This window comes from Neopsephotus bourkii, unplaced genomic scaffold (assembly GCF_033783945.1).
Source record: "Neopsephotus bourkii isolate Nb327-2 ecotype Australia unplaced genomic scaffold, CSIRO-AGI_Nbou_v1 NB_309, whole genome shotgun sequence".
Lineage (NCBI taxonomy): Eukaryota > Metazoa > Chordata > Aves > Psittaciformes > Psittacidae > Neopsephotus > Neopsephotus bourkii.
In genome coordinates, this window is record NW_026900817.1 from 858,432 (window position 1) to 879,279 (window position 20,848).

The following is a 20,848-nucleotide window of genomic DNA, read 5'->3' on the forward strand; positions in this document are numbered from 1 at the left end:
CTCCAGAGCATAGCAGAGGGGCAGGATCCCCTCCCTGAGCTGCTGCCCACGCTCTGGGGGTGCAGCCCAGGATACTGGTCCTGGCTGCAATGGGAAGGGATGGAGGGGCTGCATTGCTCCCTGATGAGTTCCTTTGCCCTCATTCCCCCCAGTCATTCTGGGCAGACGATGGCTCCAGTCACTGACTCTAGGACAAGGTTTGGTTTGCACAGGAGAAAGGCAGAGTTTTTCCCCTAACAAAGGAGGCTGCACAGTCACAAACAGCTCTTTGTAACATCCAGCTCTGCTTTAATGAGTGAACTCACTTCTAGAAACCTCAGGAGGCAGAAATGCCACTTCCTAGAACAGGCACCGTGTGGTTTGATTTCACATTCCCACTAAATAAAGCATCCTTCATTGAGCACTGCCCTCAGCCCCACCCGGGCTCACACCACCTCCTCCCATCAAGGACAGGGTGGGTGCAGGCAGGCATCGAATTCCAGAGGACCCACAAAGGGATGAAAGGCTCCAAGCTGCAAACAGCACAGGTTGGGCTGAGCTTGGGGGTTTATCTGCTTTAAGAACACAGCTGATGCCATCCCTTGGGAACAGCCCCTGGAGTGAACCCTTTGAAACATCAAACCCCCATGAAACCGGTTTAAACCCAGACTTGACTGTGTCAGGCACGAGCACAAAGTGACACCGAGCTGTGGGACCCCAGAGACCCTGCGGCTGCCCAGTGTGGGGAGAGGAAGGTCCAAAGGAGGAGGAAGGTGGAATTCACACGGAGCCTCCCCCAGCCCCACATTTACTCAGCACCTTTATTTGGGTGGTTTGGGGCTGTGTTTGCTGCAGGTGGCAAACAGAAAGAATGCGTTTCAAAAGGTGCCTTTGCCTCCTCCTAGCACAAGTTAGGGAGGTGGAAGCTTTATCTGCACATTCCTTATGGGAACTATCCCTTTGTTATCAAGGTTTGCTTTGGATCAAGACAGGGAGACGCTGCTGCTGAACAAAAGCAGGATAAATTAACTGCACAGAACTGATTTGTGCACCCTGAGGGATGTGACACAGTGCAAAGCTTTGAGAACTGCAAAAAATCAACTCTAAATCTTTGGGAACTTCAGCCCCCAACGCCTGCAAGTCCAGTTTTCCTACCAAAAACTAGTTCTCCATAACCAAACAGAAAGGCAGGACCCTGGGGCTGGGAAAACACCCCAAGAGAGTTTCACGGCCCAGCCAGAAGTGCATGTGGAAGAGCATGAAAGGGACATAAAGCTTTCGGGCATCTCCCACCAAAGTCACGTGTGATCCCTCTGCTTCCATTGGGAAGGTCCTGGTCCCTTCTAGAAATCCATCTGCACCAGCATCCACTCGGGGCTGCCTCAGCCGGGCCTCAGGCAGAGGGGGGGAGCAGAAGCAGGTCCTGGCTGGCTGTGAAGTTGGTGCTGCAGTCGACGTAGCGGTACCGCTCCAGAGTGCTCTGCGACACGTGCCCGATGTACGAGAGCTTCACCCACGTCCTGGGGGGAGAGAGCAACACCTCTGCCTCAATAACAGCCCCAGCAGGTTCACACTCATAGAGCCCCAAACAGGGATGGGTTGGGAGAGACCTTAGAGCTCATCCAGTCCCGACTCCCTGCCACAGGTAGGGACACCTTCCCCTAGAACAGGTTGTCCTACTGGAAGGTGTCCCTTGCCCTGTCCCTCCATCCCTTGTCCCAAGGTCCTCTCCAGGTTCCCTGCAGCCCCTTTAGGCACTGGAGCTGCTCTAAGATCTCCCCTTCAGGAGCCTTCTCTTCTCCAGGCTGCCCCAGCCCAGCTCTCTCAGCCTGGCTCCAGAGCAGAGCTGCTCCAGCCCTCGCAGCATCCCCATGGCCTTGCTCCAACAGCTCCACATCCCTCTGGTGCTGCTGCCCCAGAGCTGGACACTGAACACTCATCACAGCTCCTCTCAGTTTCTGTTCCTCAAGGTTTCTCGCTGCAGAGGACAGGCCGGCAAGCACAACATCCTCATGTGAAGGCTCAGTGTGAACTGAGCTGGTGTCTTCTCCTTTCCATCTCACATTTCACCCAACCTTGTCAAGTGGCCTGAACTAAAAGCTGCCACTGAACCAGGCTGGGGGGGCTGCCAAGAGGTCCCCTAGATCTGCTGCAGCAGCAATTCCCTTTTGAGTCAGGAGCTGAGCAGAGCACCACGCACCTCATGAAGATCAGGACGTTGTGCACCTTGGCCTTGGGAAACGTGCAAGAGAAACTGGAAGAGAGCAAACCACAGAACCAGGTCAGTGTGGGCTAAGCAGTGCGGCGGAGACACTCGCGTTTCTCAGTATCTGCTGGGATTCTCCCTTTGGTGCCAACTCAGCTCAAGACCTGGGCCAAGACAAACCCTGCTGCAGCATCCCACAAAGACCTCCAAGTCATTTCTAGCAAACAGTCACCTTCCAAGAAATTAGCACAAACCAAGTCATTTCCAGAGTTAATTCTAATGAAAGCACCCTAAACCTGCCCTCCTCCCCAGCTCTATACAATGAGTAGTAAATCCTTACTACACATAGGAGAAGGGACCACGCAGCTCCGCCTTCACAGTGAAATTCACCTGCAAAAGAGGAAAGAAAACCACGTTCACATGCCTAAATCCACCCTTTCTGGAGTCTTTCCTACTTGCTGTTGCCTTTATCTGGGGTGCACAAAGCTACTCTAACCATAAGATTACTTTGCCAGGCAAAGATTTAAGGTATAGACAGACCACCACCATGTTACCTACAGGTTTTAGGCAATAAAAGCATCACCCAATGAAGCAAGGAAAGGTGAATACCAGTTTGTCGCTCAGTGGCTGGATGCTGGAGACGTTGCTGATCTGCTGGGTCCCCACCACGGTGTTCATGTACTGCACCTGAGTAGTGAGGCTGGTCACTGTCACTGAGTAGAAGTTGGAGTTCCTGATGCGTAAGGTGGCCTGGGTGGAAGGGAGGAGGGGACACAGGGAGCCTCCTGGCAGCTCAGCAGGGAGTTTATTCCCTTGGGAAGAAACACACGCCAGCACCTTACCGTGATGGCGAGAATGACGATGGAGTTCTTCTTGTCGAACCAGACCTGAACCACTTTGATCCCATCGTCATCCACCAGGATGGAGTGTGGGAACAGGAAGAAAACCACCAGCCCCGAGATGAGGAGGCAGAGCAGCACGGACAGCAGGACATAGAGCTTCCTGGAAGAGGCAGGGAAGGGGTCAGCTCCTTCACCTCAACACCACAGGAGCCTTCGCATCTGAAACTCAACCCAAGCAGCAACCACCACAGACGTGCTCTTCTATGGGGGAGCCCCACAAGCGCTGCTCTGGGGTTTTTGCTACCTGAAATTGCTCAGAGCAGGGTGGTTTTTGGTAATGAGTAACCAAAGATTCAGTTTTGCCCCCACAGCGTTTTCAGTCTCCTGTTTTTGCTGCCGGGGAGGCAGCTTCTTTCTGCAAGCTGCGGTAACAGGCGCAGGACAGAGCGTGTGAATAAGATCATTGTTTCCACATCCACCTCGCAGTGGGATTTCACAGGAAGCATTTCAAGTTACCCTTTAAACTGCATCTGTTGGCTCGGATGAAAACAAGCCACTGGCTGAAGGAGAGGCTGCAGAGCAGGTGAAGCACTGACCCACAGAAGAGCCCTGTCTGCTCCTTGCAAAGATGCCGTGAGTCTTTACTGCACACTTACGTTCTCTGGGGACGCAGCCGCTGGTCACTGTAGGGTATCAGAGCCACCAGCTCATTTACCTGCTCTGGAAGGCAAAAGGAACATGTGATCGATTCCCTGTGCACACACACACATCCATAGGGAATGTTCTCTGTTTGTATTTCAGCCCCTCACGTGTGGGGATGCAGCCAGTGCCCTGGCACGTGGGGCAGGTGATGCTGTCCTGACCCGTGAACTCCACATAGGCGAACTTGGCAATGTCCTCCTCGCGGTCCCAGCTATCGAGCAAGTCCTCCTCCTCCTCCTCCTCCTCTGACTTCCTCCTCTGCCCCAAGGCGGTGTTGGCAGCAGGGAAGGAAAGCACAGAGCCCATGGCAGCCGCTGCAGGAAACCTGTGACAGGGGCAGCAGGAGCAGCCCTGGTTATTCAATGGCGTTCAGCCTGCTTCAGGCCAAGAAGTAAACCCTATAGAGAACACCCCCCCCATCCCAACACCCCCATAGAGACACCCACCGCAGTGGGCTGAGCTCCACAGCGCCCCACACAGGGAGGCCTTGAGGGGACTCAAAGCCCCTCCTGACAGACTCGCACCCCTCAGAGCAGAGCCGTGCCCTCTTGGACGTCCCCAGCCCCAAAACGAGACGCATGGCCCCCAACACCCCCCTCCCTCACACACAGCCCCTAACAGAGCCCCCTCATACCCCCCTCAAAGAGGAATGCTACCCCCAAAGGGGGGTATACAGAAGGTATACACATCCCACAGGGACCTGACCCCCTACTCCCCATGAGGGACACTCCTTTAGGACACCCCCAACGCCGGAACACCCCCCCCCCCATGAAGGAATGCTGCCCCCAAACCCCCTCCCCACAAGGCCCTTTCCCCAAAACCCCCACACGGACACCCCCAAAACCACCCCTCAAAGCCTGAACACACCCCCCCCCATAAAGGAATGTTGCCCCCAAAATCCCCCCACAAGGCCCTGCCCCCCAAAACCCCCACACGGACACCCCCAAATTCACCCCTCACAGCCCGGACCCCCCGAAACCCGCCATGGACCCCCCGAAGCCCCCCCCATCCCCCGGCGCACCGCGACCCCTCACTCAACGCAACCACTTCCGTCTAACGGCGCAGGCGTGGTCGCTATGACAACGCCTCAGGCGGCGGTGGGCGGAGCCAAGCCGTAGCCACGCCCATTGGCCGCAGCACGCAGGGCAGGGCGGAAGGAAAGGCGTGGTCTACATAAACCACGCCCCCTCTGGCGCCCCTCCCAATCAGAGTTTTCGTCACCGCGGGGCTGCCCCACCCTCGGATGGGGAAGTGGGCGGGGAAAGCCACGGCCGTGCCGCGTTTCCCACTGCGCATGCGCACAACAACAGCTGGGAGGTAACGGCCGCCGCACGCCTTTTGGGGGCGTGGTTTGTATCGCGCATGCGTCGCAGCCACGCGGCGGTGTCCGCTCGACTGTGGGCGGGGACGGGTGTGGGAGGGAGGAGACGGGCGTGTCCTCGTGCGCATGCGTACTGCAGGGCGCGCGCAGCGCTTTCCCGCGCGTGCGTCGGCGCGGGGCTGCTCGCGGGAAATGTGCGCGTGCGCGGTGGGAGAAAAGCGGCGGTGTAGGCAGCTCTATAGGAACCGCTTATAGGTACCGCTGTAGGCACCAGCATAGACACCAGTATAGGTACCGCTATAGGCACCGGTATAGACAGCGCTATAGGTACTGCTATTTGCACTGGTGTAGGCACTGCTTATAGGTACCGCTATAGGCACCAGTATAGATACCGGTATAGGTACCGCTATAGGCACCGGTATAGACAGCGGTATAGGCAGCGCTTATAGGTACCACTGTAGGCACCAGTATAAACACCGGTATAGATACCTCTATAGGCACTGATTATAGGTACCGCTGTAGGCACCAGTATAAACACTGGTATAGATACCTCTATAGGCACTGATTATAGGTACCGCTGTAGGCACCAGTATAGACACCGGTATAGACAGCGCTATAGGCACCAGGATAGACACCGGTATAAACAGCAGTATAGGCACCGCTTATAGGTACTGCTATAGGCACCAGTATAGACACCAGTATAGGTAACGCTATAGGCACCAGTATTGACACCGGTATAGGTACTGCTATAGGCACTGCTATAGACACCAGTATAGGTACCATTATAGACAGCACCATATGCGCCAGTATAGACATTGGTATAGACAGCGCTATAGGCACCATTATATGCACTGATATGGACAGTGGTATAGGCACTGGTATAGACACTGGTATAGACAGCAGTATAGGCACCGCTACAGGCACTGCTATAGACACCAGTATAGGTACCGTTATAGACAGCACCATATGCACCAGTATAGACATTTGTATAGACAGCGCTATAGGCACCATTATATGCACTGCTATGGACAGTGGTATAGGCACTGGTATAGACACCAGTATAGGCAGCAGTATAGGCACTGTTATAGGCAGTGGTATAGACAGCTCTATAACCACTGGCCTAAGCACCGGTATAGACAGCTCTATAGGCTCCGGTATAGGCACCGCCTATAGGTACCGCTATAGGCACCACTATAGATGCTGGTATAGGTACTGTTATAGACAGCGCCATACGCTATATGTGATGCCATGCACATGTATGTGATGTCGTGTGCACATATGTGAGGCTGTGCACTCATATGTGATGCCATGCACACGTATGTGGTGCTGTGCACATGTATGTGATGTCTTGCACACGTATGTGATGCTGTGCACACATGATGGCATGCACACCTATGTGATGCTGTGCACATGCATGTGATGCCGTGCACACATATGTGAGGCTGTGCACATGTATGTGATGCCATGCATATGTATGTGATGCCTTGCACGTATGTGATGCTGTGCACACATATGTGATGCAATGCACACGTATGTGATGCCGTGCACATGTATGTGATGCCATGCACATGTATGTGATGCCGTGCACACACGTGTGAAGCTGTCCTTTGCTGCAGCCTACCCAAACACGGAGCTGCTGGGGGGGTCCCTTGAGGGGTCCCAGCACCCGACCCCTGGCTCTGCATCCCAGCATGGAAAATAGTGATGGGAAAAGCCCAAATCCCTCCAATTTCCACCCCAGAAACAGCCAGGGATGGGAAAAACGGTGGGAAAAGGCAAAATCCCTCCCATTTCCCTCTGGAAACAGCCAAGATGTGGAAAACTGATGGGAAAAGCCCCAATCCTCCCAAACCCCTTTTCTCCCATCACCCCCATCCCATCGGCTCTGGGACTGAAGGAAGCAAAACCAATCCACTTGGAACAATGTTAATTCCATAACTCACTCCTGTACAATCGCTGGGGGTGTTTTCCCTTTGCAATAAGAAGCAGAGCTGGTGGGAAACGGAATTCCTGCCCCTCCAAGTGACCCAAAGCACCAAAATGAAGTTTATGGCAAAACTGGATATTCCCTGGAGCTGCTTTCCAGCGCAGTGCCGATGGAAACTTCATGGATCATTTCTTCTGCCTTGTGGATCATTTGTTCTCCTCCTTCCCAGCAGCAAAATGCCAAGGAACGGAGGCTTCCTGCTCACCTTTCCCATCTCACTGTGGGCTGGGAACCTCCTGCTCTGCCTGGGATGGGGATTGAAGAGCCTGGGAGCAGGACTGAGCCATGAGGATGGACACTGCATGGATGCTGAGGGGAGATGGGGAGGGGGAAACCCACACTGAGCCCACAGGGGTGGGCTGTAGGGTGAGCTCAACCCTATATTAGACAACAAAGAATCCCCAAAGCAGGGGAACCATAGAACCATGGAGCCATGGAATCAACCCAAATGGAAAAGAGCTTTAACATCCATTCCAACCATTCCCAGCGCTGCCAAGGCCACCACCACCCCATGTACCCAACTGCCACATCTACACGCCTTTTAGATACCTTTTAACACCGCACTGGTGCTGGGCCAGGCCAGGATGCTGGGGGCTCCCTGGGCACAAGCTGCTCCTGCTCAGCTCCATCCATCCCGATCCTTTTCCATGGGCAGTTTCCAGCCGCTCTTCCCCAAGCCTGGGAGCATTCCCTGGGGTTGTTGTGTCCCATGTGCAGGACCCGGCGTCAATCACTGCCCCCCAGAGACCACCCCGGCAGCCGCCTCCCAACGGGTCCTTTTGCTGTGTCCTGGGATCTACCCCTTTCCTTCCCGTTTTAAGCCCGTTCTCCCCGCCCCAGGCTGCAGGAGGGGTGGGAATGGGGGGGGACGGAGCCGCGGGCGCGTTTTGCAACCGTTTCTCCAGAACCCTGCGCTCCTGAGGATGTGGAGCAAGAGCCTGAGTCAGCGCCGGGAGAGCCGGATCCGAGCCGGGGGTGCGGGATGGGGAACGGCGGCTCCCGGGGTGCGGGATGGGGAACGGGTGCTACAGGGGTGCGGGATGGGGAACGGCGGCTCCCGGGGAGCGGGATGGGAAATGGCTGATCCCGGCGTGCGGGATGGGGAATGGCTGATCCCGGGGTGCGGGATGGGGAATGGGTGCTACAGGGGTGCGGGATGGGGAATGGCTGCTACCGGGGTGCGGGATGGGGAATGGCTGATCCCAGGGTGCGGGATGGGGAATGGCTGATCCCGAGGTGCGGGATGGGGAACGGCTGATCCCGGGGTGCGGGATGGGGAATGGCTGATCCCGGGGTGCGGGATGGGGAACGGCTGATCCCGAGGGAACGGGATGGGGAATGGCTGATCCCGGGGTGCGGGATGGGGAATGGCTGATCCCGGGGTGCGGGATGGGGAATGGCTGCTCCCGGGGTGCGGGATGGGGAATGGCTGATCCCGGGGTGCGGGATGGGGAATGGCTGATCCCGGGGTGCGGGATGGGGAACGGCTGATCCCGGGGTGCGGGATGGGGAATGGCTGCTCCCAGGGGAGCGGGATGGGGAATGGCTGATCCCGAGGTGCGGGATGGGGAATGGCTGCTCCAGGGGTGCGGGATGGGGAACGGCGGCTCCCGGGGGGCGGGATGGGGAACGGCTGATCCCGGGGGGAGCCGGATGAGGGAGCTGCGCTGCTGAAGCCGGTGGCTGCAAAGGGGCTTCCAGCCCAGTTGTGTTTGTGCTGTCCCATTCCTGCATGGATCAGGGAATGCGGAGGGATGCTTCCAGACGGAGTTCAAGTTCAGGAGCTGCCTCATCCACCCCAGCTGGCAGAGAACCGTGGGATGGTTTGGGTTGGAAGAGACCTTAGAGCTCCTCCAGCTCCAATCCAGCTCCAGGGACCCCTTCCACTGGAGCAGGGTGCTCCAAGCCCCTGTGTCCAACCTGGCCTTGAGCACTGCCAGGGATGGGGCAGCCACAGCTTCTCCATTCCAGCATCCCAACACCCTCATGGGGAAGAACTTCCCCATATCCCATTGAACTCTTCCCTCTTCCACTTGGAAGCCCAAACTCCTCATCCCACCCCTCCATCCCCTGTCCCAGCCCCTCTCCAGGTTCCCTGCAGCCCCTTTAGGCACTGGAGCTGCTCTCAGGTCTCCCCTTCCCACAGCAGAGGGGCAGGATCCCCTCCCGGAGCTGCTGCTCACGCTCTGGGGCTGCAGCCCCACACAGGGGGGGGGTTCTGGGCTCAAGCACTCACTGAAGCCGGCTCGTGGGGAGCTTCTTGCACCCAGCACCCAAAGTCCTTCCCCTTAAGGCTGCTCCATCCGGTGCTTGTGCTTCCCCATACTTGGGGCACAAACCCAGCTGTGGCTATGGCACAAGGTGTGTTTGGCATCAGAGCAGTTTTGATGGGGTTCAGGAGCTCATTGCACCGGTCCAGACACTGTGAGGTCAATGGGGCAGCCGCTGTGTGAGGCTGGGGATGTGTTTGATGCTGCAGCGACGATCAGCAGTGGTGGGATGGGTTCTGTGCAGCCCCTCCCGTTCAAAGCCCCCCCGGCCCCATCCACAGCCCACTCCCCACCCTCCCAAAAGCTTTGTGCGCCATGGAATTGCCTTTGATGAGCTCCCATTTCTTCCCAGACGTTGTTTTCTCTCATTGGCCTCATTAAGGCAATTTGAAGCCCGTTAGCAGAGCACCTTCCCCACGCAGATGAGCGCTGTTGAACCCGGTGGGTGCAGCTCAGGGGCGGTGATTGCCCTCGGCTGCGTTGGGGGCTCATTTGCTCAGGGGACATTGGGTTTAGGGAGCACTCGATAAACCCCAAAGCATCGCACAGGGGCTCAGAGCACTCCTCACTGTTCCATTGGCAGCCACCCCCCAGATGCGGTTTTGGGGGTGGAAAGGGAAATATCTGCCAAAGACACTGAGTTTTCCACATTGGGGTGTAACGTGCCCAGGCAATGGATGGAGCAGCTTTGGGTTGGGGTTGCAGCACCGGCTGAACCGGCTCAGCCCAAACCCCTGTGCTCAAGGTTGACTCACACCACCGGTAACGGGACTTTGGGTGGTCAAGGTCGGTATCTGTGACCTGGTTCCAGTGTCCTAGATTCCACCAGACCCCATGGGAGAAGCCCTGTGGGTTCCAGGTTCAAGGACCTGCAAGGTCAGTCCTTGCTTGGGATGTGAAGCACATCCTATTGAGGGGACAAGCAGAGCAGCCCATTGGCTACAAAGAGCCACGACTCTGTCAGGATCCTGCCCACCCGTGGTCATGCACACTTGGAGCTGCGCTGGGGCCCTGGTGGGTGCTGCTGTCTGTAGTCTGGAGGCAGGGGATGGATGAATCAGCTCTCCCTCTGCCCTTAATCTGATCTAAGCATTGGGAAAACACAGGAGCTGTCTCCAGGCTGTAATCAGAAGGAGGCTTTGGCGTGCGCGGAGGCAGCTCACCTGACAATGGGAGAGGAAGGGGACGAGCCTGGGGTTTGTCTGCGAGGTGCTGGATGTGGCGAGCCGCAGGGCGGTTTTAATCACTTGGAAACGTGGAAGGGAAGCAGCCTCCGAACAGCTCTGGGGATGGAGCTGCGCAGTGCCCGGGCTGCGGGGAGGCACCAGAGCAGCGCGCTGGGGACACCCAAAGGTGCTGGGGGCACCCAAAGGTGCTGGGGGCCGGTGCTGCAGGGAGAAGTTGGCCCAAGAGGGCTGAGGGGGGAGCTCCCTTGTGCCGGTGGTGTTTGCCCTGGCCCCGTAAGGGCCGGACCCCAGGCCGGGAGGCAGCGGGGGGAGCGGGGCAGGAGCCGGGCGGGATGCGGGGACCCTGAAGCCGGGGAGCAGCGGGGGAGCGCCCCGCGGCGCGGCGCGGGCACACACGTGCGGCTCTCCCGCCAGCCCCCCGCCACGCCCCGCAATGGGCGGGGTTTAGCCCTGTGCGAGCCTTATATGGTGCTGGTGGGGGGAGCCGAGATGGTGCCGCGCTGGCATTGGCGGGGGCGGGGAGGAGGCGTGGTCAGGAGGGGGCGGGGCCCCATGGAGGGGCGGGGCGCGGAGCCGGCCGGTTCCCGTCAAAAGGCGGCCGCGGGCGGCGCGGGGGGAGCGGCGGGGCCAGGAGCGCAGGTACCGGGTCCGGGCTGGGACAACCGCGGGGGCGATGCCGCTGATGGAGGCAGCGGCTCCGGTGGTGGTCGGGGGGCGGCTGGAGCCGTGGGGAGCCTCTCGGTGCCTCCGTGCGGGGGGACCCGGGTTTGGGTCACTCCTGGTGCCCGGTGCCTTCTCCCTGGCTCCGTGGGGGTCCACTGAGCTCCGCCGAGGTTTGGGGGTCCTGTGGGGATGTTGGGGACCCCCCCGGTGCTCTGAGTGCTCCCTGGTTTGGGTCCCACCTGGGCACGGGGCTCTCTGTGTTCCCCATCCTGGTTTGGGGGTTCTCTATAAGAAAGGGCACCCCAATGCTCTGTAGGTCCCCCCAGGCTGGGGTTCCTATGTGAGACCCTGTAACATTCAATGTCTCCCCTCAGATGGGGGAAGTCTTATGGCTGTTAATGGTTTCTCCTCTAAAAGCTGGGGTTCTCTATGGGTTGGGTTCATTCCTGCCCCCCCCTCAGCCTCTGAGTTGTGGGGTGGCCCCCTCTTCTGAGACGTCAGGGTCCCCCCAATGCTGCCCAGTCTCAGGTCCGATCCCTCCTTGCTGGGCCCAGAGTGGGGTTCATCCTGCAGCTGGGGGTGCAGTCACATACCCCACCTTGGGGTGCCCCCCTCTTTAGCTCCATCCCTCATCACAGGAGATCACCTCTGTCCCTTCGCCCCATCTCCCATCCCTGTGTGTCCCTGTCTGATCTCCCCGCACCCTTTGTGGGGGGGTGCTCTGAAGCTGGGGGTTACCTGGGTGCTGTTGGGGTTTCCAGCCTGTTTCTTGCCCGCAGCCTGGTTTCTGGTGCAGGGAAGCTCCTGGTTAAGCTTAAGGGCACTTTAAAGCTGATCATTAATCTCCCAACCGAGTACTTTTGGAAGTGTGGGGGGGCCGGCAGTAACTGCCCTGCTCTGTGCTTCCCAGTGGCTTCTCCTCCGTTTGGGAGCGATCCCGGTGTCGGAAGTGTCTGCGAGTCCCAGCGCGAAGGAAACGAAGGTACCGGGGCTCTTCCTGCAGCTCCTACATGAGGAGGGCTCCGTGGTCCTGCTTTCCCCCCTGCACCGCACACAGCACCCAAAGGGAGCCGGGGGGGGGCTGCGGATGGGTGATGCGGGGCGAACCGAGGTGCCCGCTCCCTGGGGTGAGCGGCTCCTTCCTCTTTATCCCCCTCGTTCGGGCCGGGGCTGGAGGCTTCAGCACTGGAGGCTTCCTCCGAAGCTGGGTTTCCTGAGAAGCTCTGGGTTCTGCGCTCTCCTCCCATGCGGGGCAGTGACTCACCTTCCTCCGGCGCTCGCTTAAAGGAGCCCCGGCACCTCGGGGCCACGCGTGTCCCCTCCTAAAGGGTGCCAGCCCCCAGCTTGGGTCCTATTCTGCTCGGTGGCCCCGTCCTCTGGGTCTCGCTCCTGAGGCTGCCGCGGAGCAGCGCTCCCGAGTGGAGCAGGGAGGGACTGGGGTTGCTGAGCTGAGGAAAACCCCTTCTGCTGTGTCCAGACCAGGCAGTTGAAACCAAACCCCATGAGATGGGGCTGGAAGCTGCTGGCTGCCGATGGGCTCTGTGGAAGTGTTTAACTGGGAGCAATGGGATAAAACCCGGCACCAGGCTGAGGTGGAGCGGCTCTGGGAGCCCCTGGCATTGCATGGCTTGAACAGCATCATAGACACGGAGGAGGAGGAGGAAGGTTGCTCAGGTGCAGGAGGTACGGGCAGATGTCTGCCTGATATCTGCCTGTGTGCAGGCAGATCGGGTGTGAGATCTCGCAATGGGCTTGGAATGCCAAAGGCACAAAGCACAGAAACGGGCTCTTCACCGGGCAGGAATGTGCCTGGGGTCAGACATCCACGGGTGTTCGCTTCCCAAATCCCGATGTATTTATGGCAAAATAACCGGATCGTCTCCCTGCTGCTCCCGTGTAATGGATAACTGCGGCGGAGGCTGCCTCCTTGTCCCGGGCTGGGAGTAATCTTTAACCTGCTGTAGCTCACACAGTGGAGCATCCAATGCCCGGGGTCGATCCTGCTTGGAGGCAGTGGTGTCTCTGTGCTGGGTCTGGGAGGGTGAGGAAGGTACCAACGAGCAGCGCATCCTCTGGTGCAGGTCCCCATCAGCTGCAAGAGGAAGGGGACGAGCATCTGGGGGCAGGGTAAGGTCTGGTGGCTCCGGCATCAACTTCCTCAGGCTGATTATAGCCACGGATGAGGGCACCCGGACGGGCATGGGGGTGTTGTGTGGGCACTGGGCACTGAGGGACCCCCCTGCGCCCATGGCATGGGGAGGGATGCAGTCCTGACCCTGTGGAAGGAGGTCCATGGCTGGGTGTTCATGGGGAAGCATCCCGCGGGCAGTGGGGTTTGCCTGTGTTTGAATGTGAATATTGGATGTAAGGGATGGGAGTACTTGACTATGGCACAGGTGGCAAGTGAATAAATGCAGGTGGCCGCTGAGTGATGTTCTCCTGCCTGCAGCAACGACCTCCCCCAGCACTGGGTACAGCAGCGCCCGCATCCTCGCAGCCAGAGGTGCTGGGAACGTGGGATCCATCCGGATCCCAGCTCGCTGCCGGCTCTTTCCTAACCCCAGCTACAAGGGGGCGGCTCCCCCCCCTTTGGGTGAGCTCCTGGGGACGTCTCTTGGGTAAGAGGCGCAGGGGAGGGATTGGGAGCTCTGCTGTGGGGCTTGCACAACCGGGGCTCACACTCATTGTGTGTCACCGGGCAGGGAGCTGCGGGAGCAGCCGAGGGTGAAAGTGGTTTCTGGGGCTGGTTCTCTCCCCCCCCCTCGGGTGAAAGTGGTTCAGGAGGCCCAATTTCCCCTTGGCATTGTGATGGTGAATGTGGGGTGCACAGCCCTGCATGGGGGGAGAGGCAGTGGTGTCAGTGTGGAACAGCTTTGTGGAGGGGGGGGTTCGGTTATAACCCCAAAAGGAGGGCGATGCAAATGAAACTGCTGCTTAAAATAAGTCTATAGAGCTACAGCTTCCTGTTGAGTTGATGCAGGGCTGCTGGGGAAAGCATCCCTCTGGTTGGGGCTCTTTGGCTCTGGAGCTGTACCCATGGGGCAGGAGGGCAGCTGAAGATGCAGGGGGAGCAGGGCTGGACCAGCTGATGGCTGTAGGGGCTTCCAGTTGAAGGCACCCGGTTGGGAGCTGTAGCCCCATGCTGGCAGCCCATAGGGACCAAGAGGGAAGGGCTGTTAAAGCAGGGTGTGAGGAGCACAAGGGATGAGGGGAGCAAAAGTCCAGGAGATAAGGAGGCTCTTAAAGGCTCTAAATGGAGCTCCTGAGCAGGAGCTGGCTGGGGAACGGGTCCCCTCCTGCAGTCGAGACCAACGTGGCACTGATGCCTCTCGCTACCTCTGCTTCGGTGTTTGCTGAATCACAGCATCCTTATCTGCGGGTTCGCAGCCGTATCAGGGGGAGCCTCACACGTGGAAGGGGAGTTTTGCCGCTGACAAATGGAAACAGGGCGCAAGAGGGCTGAAAACCAATACCTGGAGCCTTGATCTGCTGATCCAGAAGCAGTTTCCTCATTGCGGGGAGCACCCAACCCGTCTGCCCGAGGTGTGTGACCTCGGAGCTGTGGTAGCTCAGTGGGACACTGGTGAAGGACTCCTGGCTTCTATTCCCTATTCCCAGTTCCCAGGTGGGATCTGGTGGAAGCGCTGGATGAGAGATGGGTTGGAAAGGGTGTTCCTGATGCCCAGCTCTTGGAGGAGCCCACCTTTCCCTAAGGATTTGCCCATGAAACCCCCTGTCTCCTTTGCTCCTTGCCCTTACACCCCGATGGCTGCAGGCTGGGTGCCCGCTGTGTGTGGGTGCTGTTCCAGTTGCCCAACGCCAGGCTGTGGTGCACATCACCTCCTGCTCCATCGGTGCTCCCATTCCACTTGGGCAAGAAGCCTCCAACCTGGGCTGGAGCCAGGGGTGAGGTGATGGGTCCTGAGCTTCACCCCCCTGCAGCAGGGACGTGGATAGTGCTGACATGGAGGGTTCCTTATAAATAAGCCCTCAGAGCCCCATAAAGGGGACCAGGAAGCAGATAAGATACAAGCGAGGTTTATATTTAGACCTGCTTAGCTCTGCAGAGCACGCAGTGGCCTTGGTCAGAGCTGGGTTGCTCACCTTTGTGTCCCAAAGGGATGGGGAGCGCCGGCTGCCACGTGCAGAGGTTGGGTGAGATGCCCTGGGGATGGGGCTCAGAAGCACTTTTCAATCTGCATATTGCCCATGTTTTAGCTTGGTGCTGCTCTAAAAGAGGGTTTATTTCATAGCTTGGGTTATGCTGAACCTGGAGGTGGTGCTGATCCCTTCCTGGTCCTGAGCTTTAACCCTGAAACCAGCCAGGTTTGGGTGGAAGAGACCTGAAAGCTGCAAGGACCCCTTCCACTGGAGCAGGGTGCTCCAAGCCCCTGTGTCCAACCTGCCCTTGAGCACTGCCAGGGATGGGGCAGCCCCAGCTTCTCTGGGCACCCTGTGCCAGCGCCTCAGCACCCTCACAGGGAAGAGCTTCTGCCTCAGAGCTCAGCTCAGTCTCCCCTCGGGCAGGTTCAAGCCATTCCCCTTGCCCTGTCCCTGCATCCCCTGTCCCAAGCCCCTCTCCAGGTTCCCTGCAGCCCCTTCAGGCTCTGGAGCTGCTCTCAGGTCCCCCCTTCCAGCAGCAGAGGGGCAGCCCCGCACTGGGGGGGGTTCTGGGTCATGGGAGTTTCATGCACCCAGCACCCCAAGTCCTCATCCAGGCTGATCCATCCTGGAGCCCTTCTCCACCCAGCAGTCCTGTCCCATTGCTTCCCTGTTCCCTGTTGTCCTGGTACCCGGCTGTGCCCCATCACTGGGGTTCAGGCTGCCTCCTCCTGGGGTGCTCATGGCGAGGCCGTTGTTTCCCGAGCATCCCAGCTTCATGCTCATCCCCGGGGTGATGCTGCGGTGTGGTCAGTGCTGGTCGCAGGAGGAACCCGTTTCCCCATGCTCTGTGTGGCCTCCCACAGCCCCTGTTGGCAGAGGTTGGGCTGCCAAGTACAAGCTCACCATAGGAGGTGGGAGATGCGGTGTCTGTAACAGAGCACTGCACACACACAACCTCCTGCACTGCAGGGAACAGGTCCCTCCTGTTTGCTTTACCTGCCACGGATGACAGGGTTTCAAGTGACAAAACGTCCCTGGCCCTGGGTGTGGGATCTCTGCCACAGAACTTGGCAGGGGAAATGATGAGGTGGGATCTGAGCAATGCATGGACGGTGCCTGAATCCATGGGTGATGTGCTCAGCTCCCATGGGAGCGATGCTGCGCTGCTGCCAAGGCAGGGATGGTGCTTGGTGGGCTCCTCTGCAGGCACTGCAGTCAAGCACAGGATGTGGCATTGCTTTCTGCTCCCAGCATCAGTGTCCTCTGCTCCAGGGCAGGCTGAGTGGGGAATGGGATATGGCTGTGGCTCATCACTGGGAAGGAGGAAGCAGATCCCTTGATAGAGGGGAACGGTTTAACCCTGCTCACCAGCACTTCCTGGAGCAGGGTCTGGGGAGGGAGCTGGTGAGCAGGGTTAAACAGTGAGCTGGTTAAACTGGTGAGCAGGGTTAAACAGTGAGCTGGTTAAACTGGTGAGCAGGGTTAAACTGTTCCCCTCTATCAAGAGAGAGACCCAGGAGCCAGCTCTTCTCTGCCCCATCCCTTGGCTGCAGGTACCCGGTGCCCTTGGCTGCGGGTACCCGATGCTCCTGGATGCAGGTACCCGATGCCCTTGGCTGCAGGTACCCGATGCCCTTGGCTGCAGGTACCCGATGCCCTTGGCTGCAGGTACCCAATGCTCTTGGATGCAGGTACCTGATGCCCTGGGCTGGCAGAGCTGACCTGGGGTGTCCTCTTTGGTTTACCTCACTCCTGGGTTTCTCCTTGCTCTGTTCCCCCCTCCCCTGGTGCTTTGGCCTCTCTCAGCCTCTGGCTGCTGTTTTCTGCTTGTCCTTTGTTCAGCTGATAGGGATCTGCTGAGAAATCACAGCTCTGCTCTGAGGAAACCCAAGGCTGGGAATGCTGGAGCTGGGGAGAGGTGCAGGGGCTGGACCTCAGCCCGGGCAAGAAAGCAAAGGTTTGGTGTCAGCAATGAAGGGGAAGACCTTGCTCCAGCAAACAGCCTGGGCACGATGCGCTGCTCCATCCTGGGGCTCTTGCCTCTGCATCCATGCACATATTGGAGACGACCTCACTCAGGCAATGGGAATCTCCCATTGATGCTCCAGGGATACACGGGGTTTTGAGCCCCAAAAGCTGGCAGCTCCCGTGGTTGTAACCTCCCACCTGAGCGCATTGATGGGACTCAGCCCTGTTGTGCTCTGTACTGGGAGCTGAACTCATTTCCTCCTTCCCAAGAAGAGCTCATGGCACTCGCTGCCTGCTGCAGTGCCACATTCCTGCACATGGGCTTGCTGGGGAGGCTTGCAGGGAGGGCTGGTCAAGGCTTGTGTCTCTAGGGTTGATGTGGGGTGAGTAATGCAGAGAGCAGCTCCTTGTCCTTGTCTCAGCTGCAGCGCTCCCCGTGTCAGTGCTCGTCCCCGTTAAATGCCCTGTTTAGGAGCCAGCTGATGGGTGCAAGGGGCTTTGAGAGCTGCTCTTCCCCTGCCAGGAGAGGGGTTTGATGCCCCAGGGTGGGTTTGAGCATAGGGCTGGGTGCTGGAGACCTCTGGCACAGGGCATTTCCTGCTGGGAACGGTGCAGTGCTTGGCCTCTATCTCCTAGGATCTCAGTAAATGACTTTATTGCTTCAAAGGCCACTGGGGCGGCCGGCGGCTCACAAGGGCCCCGTTTTCCACACTTGGAGAGCCTGGAGACCTTGGATTCTGGACTTGCCCTGCAGAGGAGGAGCTGCTCCCATACCCCAGGTATTCCCGTGCCCATTCCCAGCAAGGCCAGTGCGGTCCCAGCCCTGGTTGTGTGGGTTTAGCATTGAGAGGGGTTCAGTCCCCATCAATGCACTTGGTCAGGGGGTGAAGGTTTAAGCTCGCCTCTTCAGCTAAGTTCAGTCCCCCTCTACCTAAGGCATGTCCTCAGCAGGTCACTGGTCCCATTCAGACCTCAGTGCTGGTTTGCAGCTCAGTCAGCTCCAGTTCTCCCATCACCAGCAGAAACCCCCGGAGCAGCCTTGCTGTGATGGTGCTTTCAGTATTAGAGCTGCTGGGGGGGGGTTCTGTGTGTTCCTGCTGTGATTCCTCCCTCTTGGAGGGCGATGGAGCCGTTGGTGCTCTTAGCAAGAACCTGTTTGCATGGGTGTCGCAATCGGGGAGACGCTCTTAGGGAGCGCGTGGTATTCGCCGCATGCAGGGGCAGCTCCTTTCTCTTGGCCTTTCCTGGTGTTTTCAATGGGAGAGGACGGATTCCTCGCCTGCTTTTACCCCGGAATTAGCGATTGGGAAACAAAGGCACAGGCGCTCAAAGGGGGCGATTGGCACCTCGGAAGGGTTCAGGTGACTCGGAGCATCAGCGGGAAGCATCTATGGGGAACAATGGCTCTTCCTCGCTCCTTCCAGCAGAGCGTTCATCCCCTTTGTCCTTGCTGTGCCCTGCGTTACCTGGTGCAGATGGCGCGGCGTCGGTGTGGAAATCGCGGTGACTAAGCCGGAGGAGGTTTTTCCATTGGCGAAATAGCTCTGCGAGATAAGGAAGGGGAATGCGGGAGAAGGGGGATTGCTGCTCCAACGGCAGGGTGGAGGGGCCCGGCGGGCAGAGCCATCTGGTGCTGATGCCCTGTGCATGGGCTGGGGTTGCAGCATCCTCATGCAGCCCACGTGTGCTCAGTGCGGGAGCCTGGTGTGGGGCTGGAGGTGCTTTGTGCAGCTGCAAGGCAAAGCCCTGCTGCTCACAGTGGCCTGGGCTCATCGGGAGGTGCCTTGGGTCGCTTCAGCCTTGGGTTTCTCTTTCATTTTCCTTTGCCAGCTCCTGCCCCAGCCTCGCTGTGCAGCTCTGGAGCACCTCAGGACCCTGCAGCTGGGACCAGGCTGAGCAGGGATCCCCTTCCCAAAGCAAAACCCAGCCCTTAGCAAGACTCTTCCTTTACCTGGTCCTTCTGATGGGCGCTCAGGGCATCCACAGGGGCGATGATGCTCTCAGCAGCCTCCAGTCCTGCTGTGGCTGCGCAGGGATGGGAGCCCACTGGGAGCCCACCAGGAGCTGGGATGCTCCCTGCATCCGGCTCTTCCCTTCAATCCAAGCAGAGCTTTGGAGCCTCGCAGCTGCTCCCATGACTCAGGGGGAAGTTGGAGGGGGCTGGAGCCTTCCTGGGGCTCTGCTTTCCTGGGAACACCAGAGCTGAGCCATCCCCTTCCAGCAGGGAGGTGGGACCGGCCCTGTGCTGGTGCCAAGGCTCAGAGCAGTGCGATGGGCACCGCTGCTGGACCCCCATCTCCACCCCTGTGGGTGCTGCAGCGCCCTTGGGTGAGCGATGCTGGGGCTATGGAGAAGGCTGCAGTGATTGGAGCCCATCCCAGGAAGCATGGGAATGAGTTGGGATTTTTGGTCTGATTGAGTAGTTTTGGTGCTTTATTCCCACCCCCTGCCCTGCCATTGATGCAGTGATAGGTGATGATCCCTGCACAAGGTGTGATGCTTTGCCCAATGTCAGGTTGTGGGTTATTGCTCGATGCTTTCTTCCCCATCCAAGAGCAGTGCTTTGGAACCGTTCTCCTCAGCTCTGAGCTGGGTTTGATGAGGTTTTACTCTAGAAATGGTTCTGGGGGCTCTGAATCTCTACATGAGTCTGTGCTGCAGATGCAAAATGCTCCTTTTATGTGATCTCAGAAGCGATTTAAGACCCTTTTGCTTGTGATCAGTGCTCATGAGGAGCTGGTTTAGTCCAGAGGAGGGGTTTCAAATGAGGAGGAAGAGCTCCAGAGCAGGGTTCTCCATTGAAAACCCTGCTTAGGGAGCCCATGAGTCAATGCTGGAGGATGCTCCACCCTTCCCCATTCCTCTGCCGTGGTGCTTGCAGGTCCTTCCCCACCACTGAAGTGGCTGCACCTCAGGCCAGCTCTTGCCTCTGCTGCTGCATTGGCCCCTTGGAGCAGGGATGGAGCCTGTGGGTGCTGCTGCGTTGCCGGAGCTCAGCTCCTCTCTCTGGTATGGATCTGATCGGGGCCGATGGCCCCAGCTCCGGGTGGGGTTGAGCCCGGTTTGCTCATCCCTGTTGGCAAACGGTGTCGGGACCTGGCTCCGCGTCTGCCAGCGCTTGCATCAGGTTGGTCTGAGGATGTGTGCTGGGGTGAGGCCATCGCTTGGGAACAAGGGCACAGCCTGAGCCGGGCTGGTGGCAAACAGAGCCACAGGAGGTGGAGCAGAACCGCAGAGGGGTTTGGGTTGAAGGGACCTTAAAGCTCCTCCAGCTCCAATCCAGCTCCAGGGACCCCTTCCACTGGAGCAGGGTGCTCCAAGCCCCTGTGTCCAACCTGCCCTTGAGCACTGCCAGGGATGGGGCAGCCACAGCTTCTCCATTCCAGCATCCCAACACCCTCATGGGGAAGAACTGCCCCATATCCCATTGAACTCTTCCCTCTTCCAGCTCAAAGCCCAAACCCCTCATCCCACCCCTACATCCCCTGCCCCAAGCCCCTCTCCAGGTTTCCTGCAGCCCCTTTAGGCACTGGAGCTGCTCTCAGGTCTCCCCTTCAGGAGCCTTCTCTTCTCCAGGCTGCCCCAGCCCAGCTCTCTCAGCCTGGCTCCAGAGCAGATC

General features: G+C 58.6%; 2 protein-coding genes across 2 annotated transcripts in view; one reads left to right on the forward strand and one right to left on the reverse strand.

The window, feature by feature from the left end:
- Nucleotides 1-1,228: 1,228 nt before the first annotated feature.
- TMEM106C (transmembrane protein 106C) lies at nucleotides 1,229-4,121 on the reverse strand. Its single transcript, XM_061347150.1, has 7 exons — nucleotides 3,837-4,121; nucleotides 3,684-3,747; nucleotides 3,028-3,187; nucleotides 2,795-2,935; nucleotides 2,526-2,575; nucleotides 2,180-2,233; nucleotides 1,229-1,499 (listed from the first exon to the last, which is right to left on the reverse strand). Exons 1-7 carry the CDS (start codon nucleotides 4,033-4,035, stop codon nucleotides 1,373-1,375), a joined length of 795 nt encoding a protein of 264 aa, XP_061203134.1. The 5' UTR covers nucleotides 4,036-4,121; the 3' UTR covers nucleotides 1,229-1,372.
- A 6,918-nt stretch (nucleotides 4,122-11,039) lies between these two features.
- The window catches only part of VDR (vitamin D receptor), a 32,990-nt gene continuing 23,181 nt past the window's right edge, over nucleotides 11,040-20,848 (forward strand). The window contains exon 1 of the mRNA XM_061347235.1: nucleotides 11,040-11,133. The gene's annotated coding sequence lies outside the window, so the exon portion shown is untranslated. The remainder of the gene's footprint in view (nucleotides 11,134-20,848) is intronic.

Coding starts and splice junctions, on each gene's coding strand:
- TMEM106C (XM_061347150.1), bottom strand. CDS start 4,035: ATGGGCTCTGTGCTTTCCTTCCCTGCTGCCAACACCGCCTTGGGGCAG. Junction 3,748..3,836: donor CACTGGCTGCATCCCCACAC/GTGAGGGGCTGA, acceptor TTTGCCTTCCAG/AGCAGGTAAATGAGCTGGTG. Junction 2,936..3,027: donor TCGTCATTCTCGCCATCACG/GTAAGGTGCTGG, acceptor CCTTCCACCCAG/GCCACCTTACGCATCAGGAA.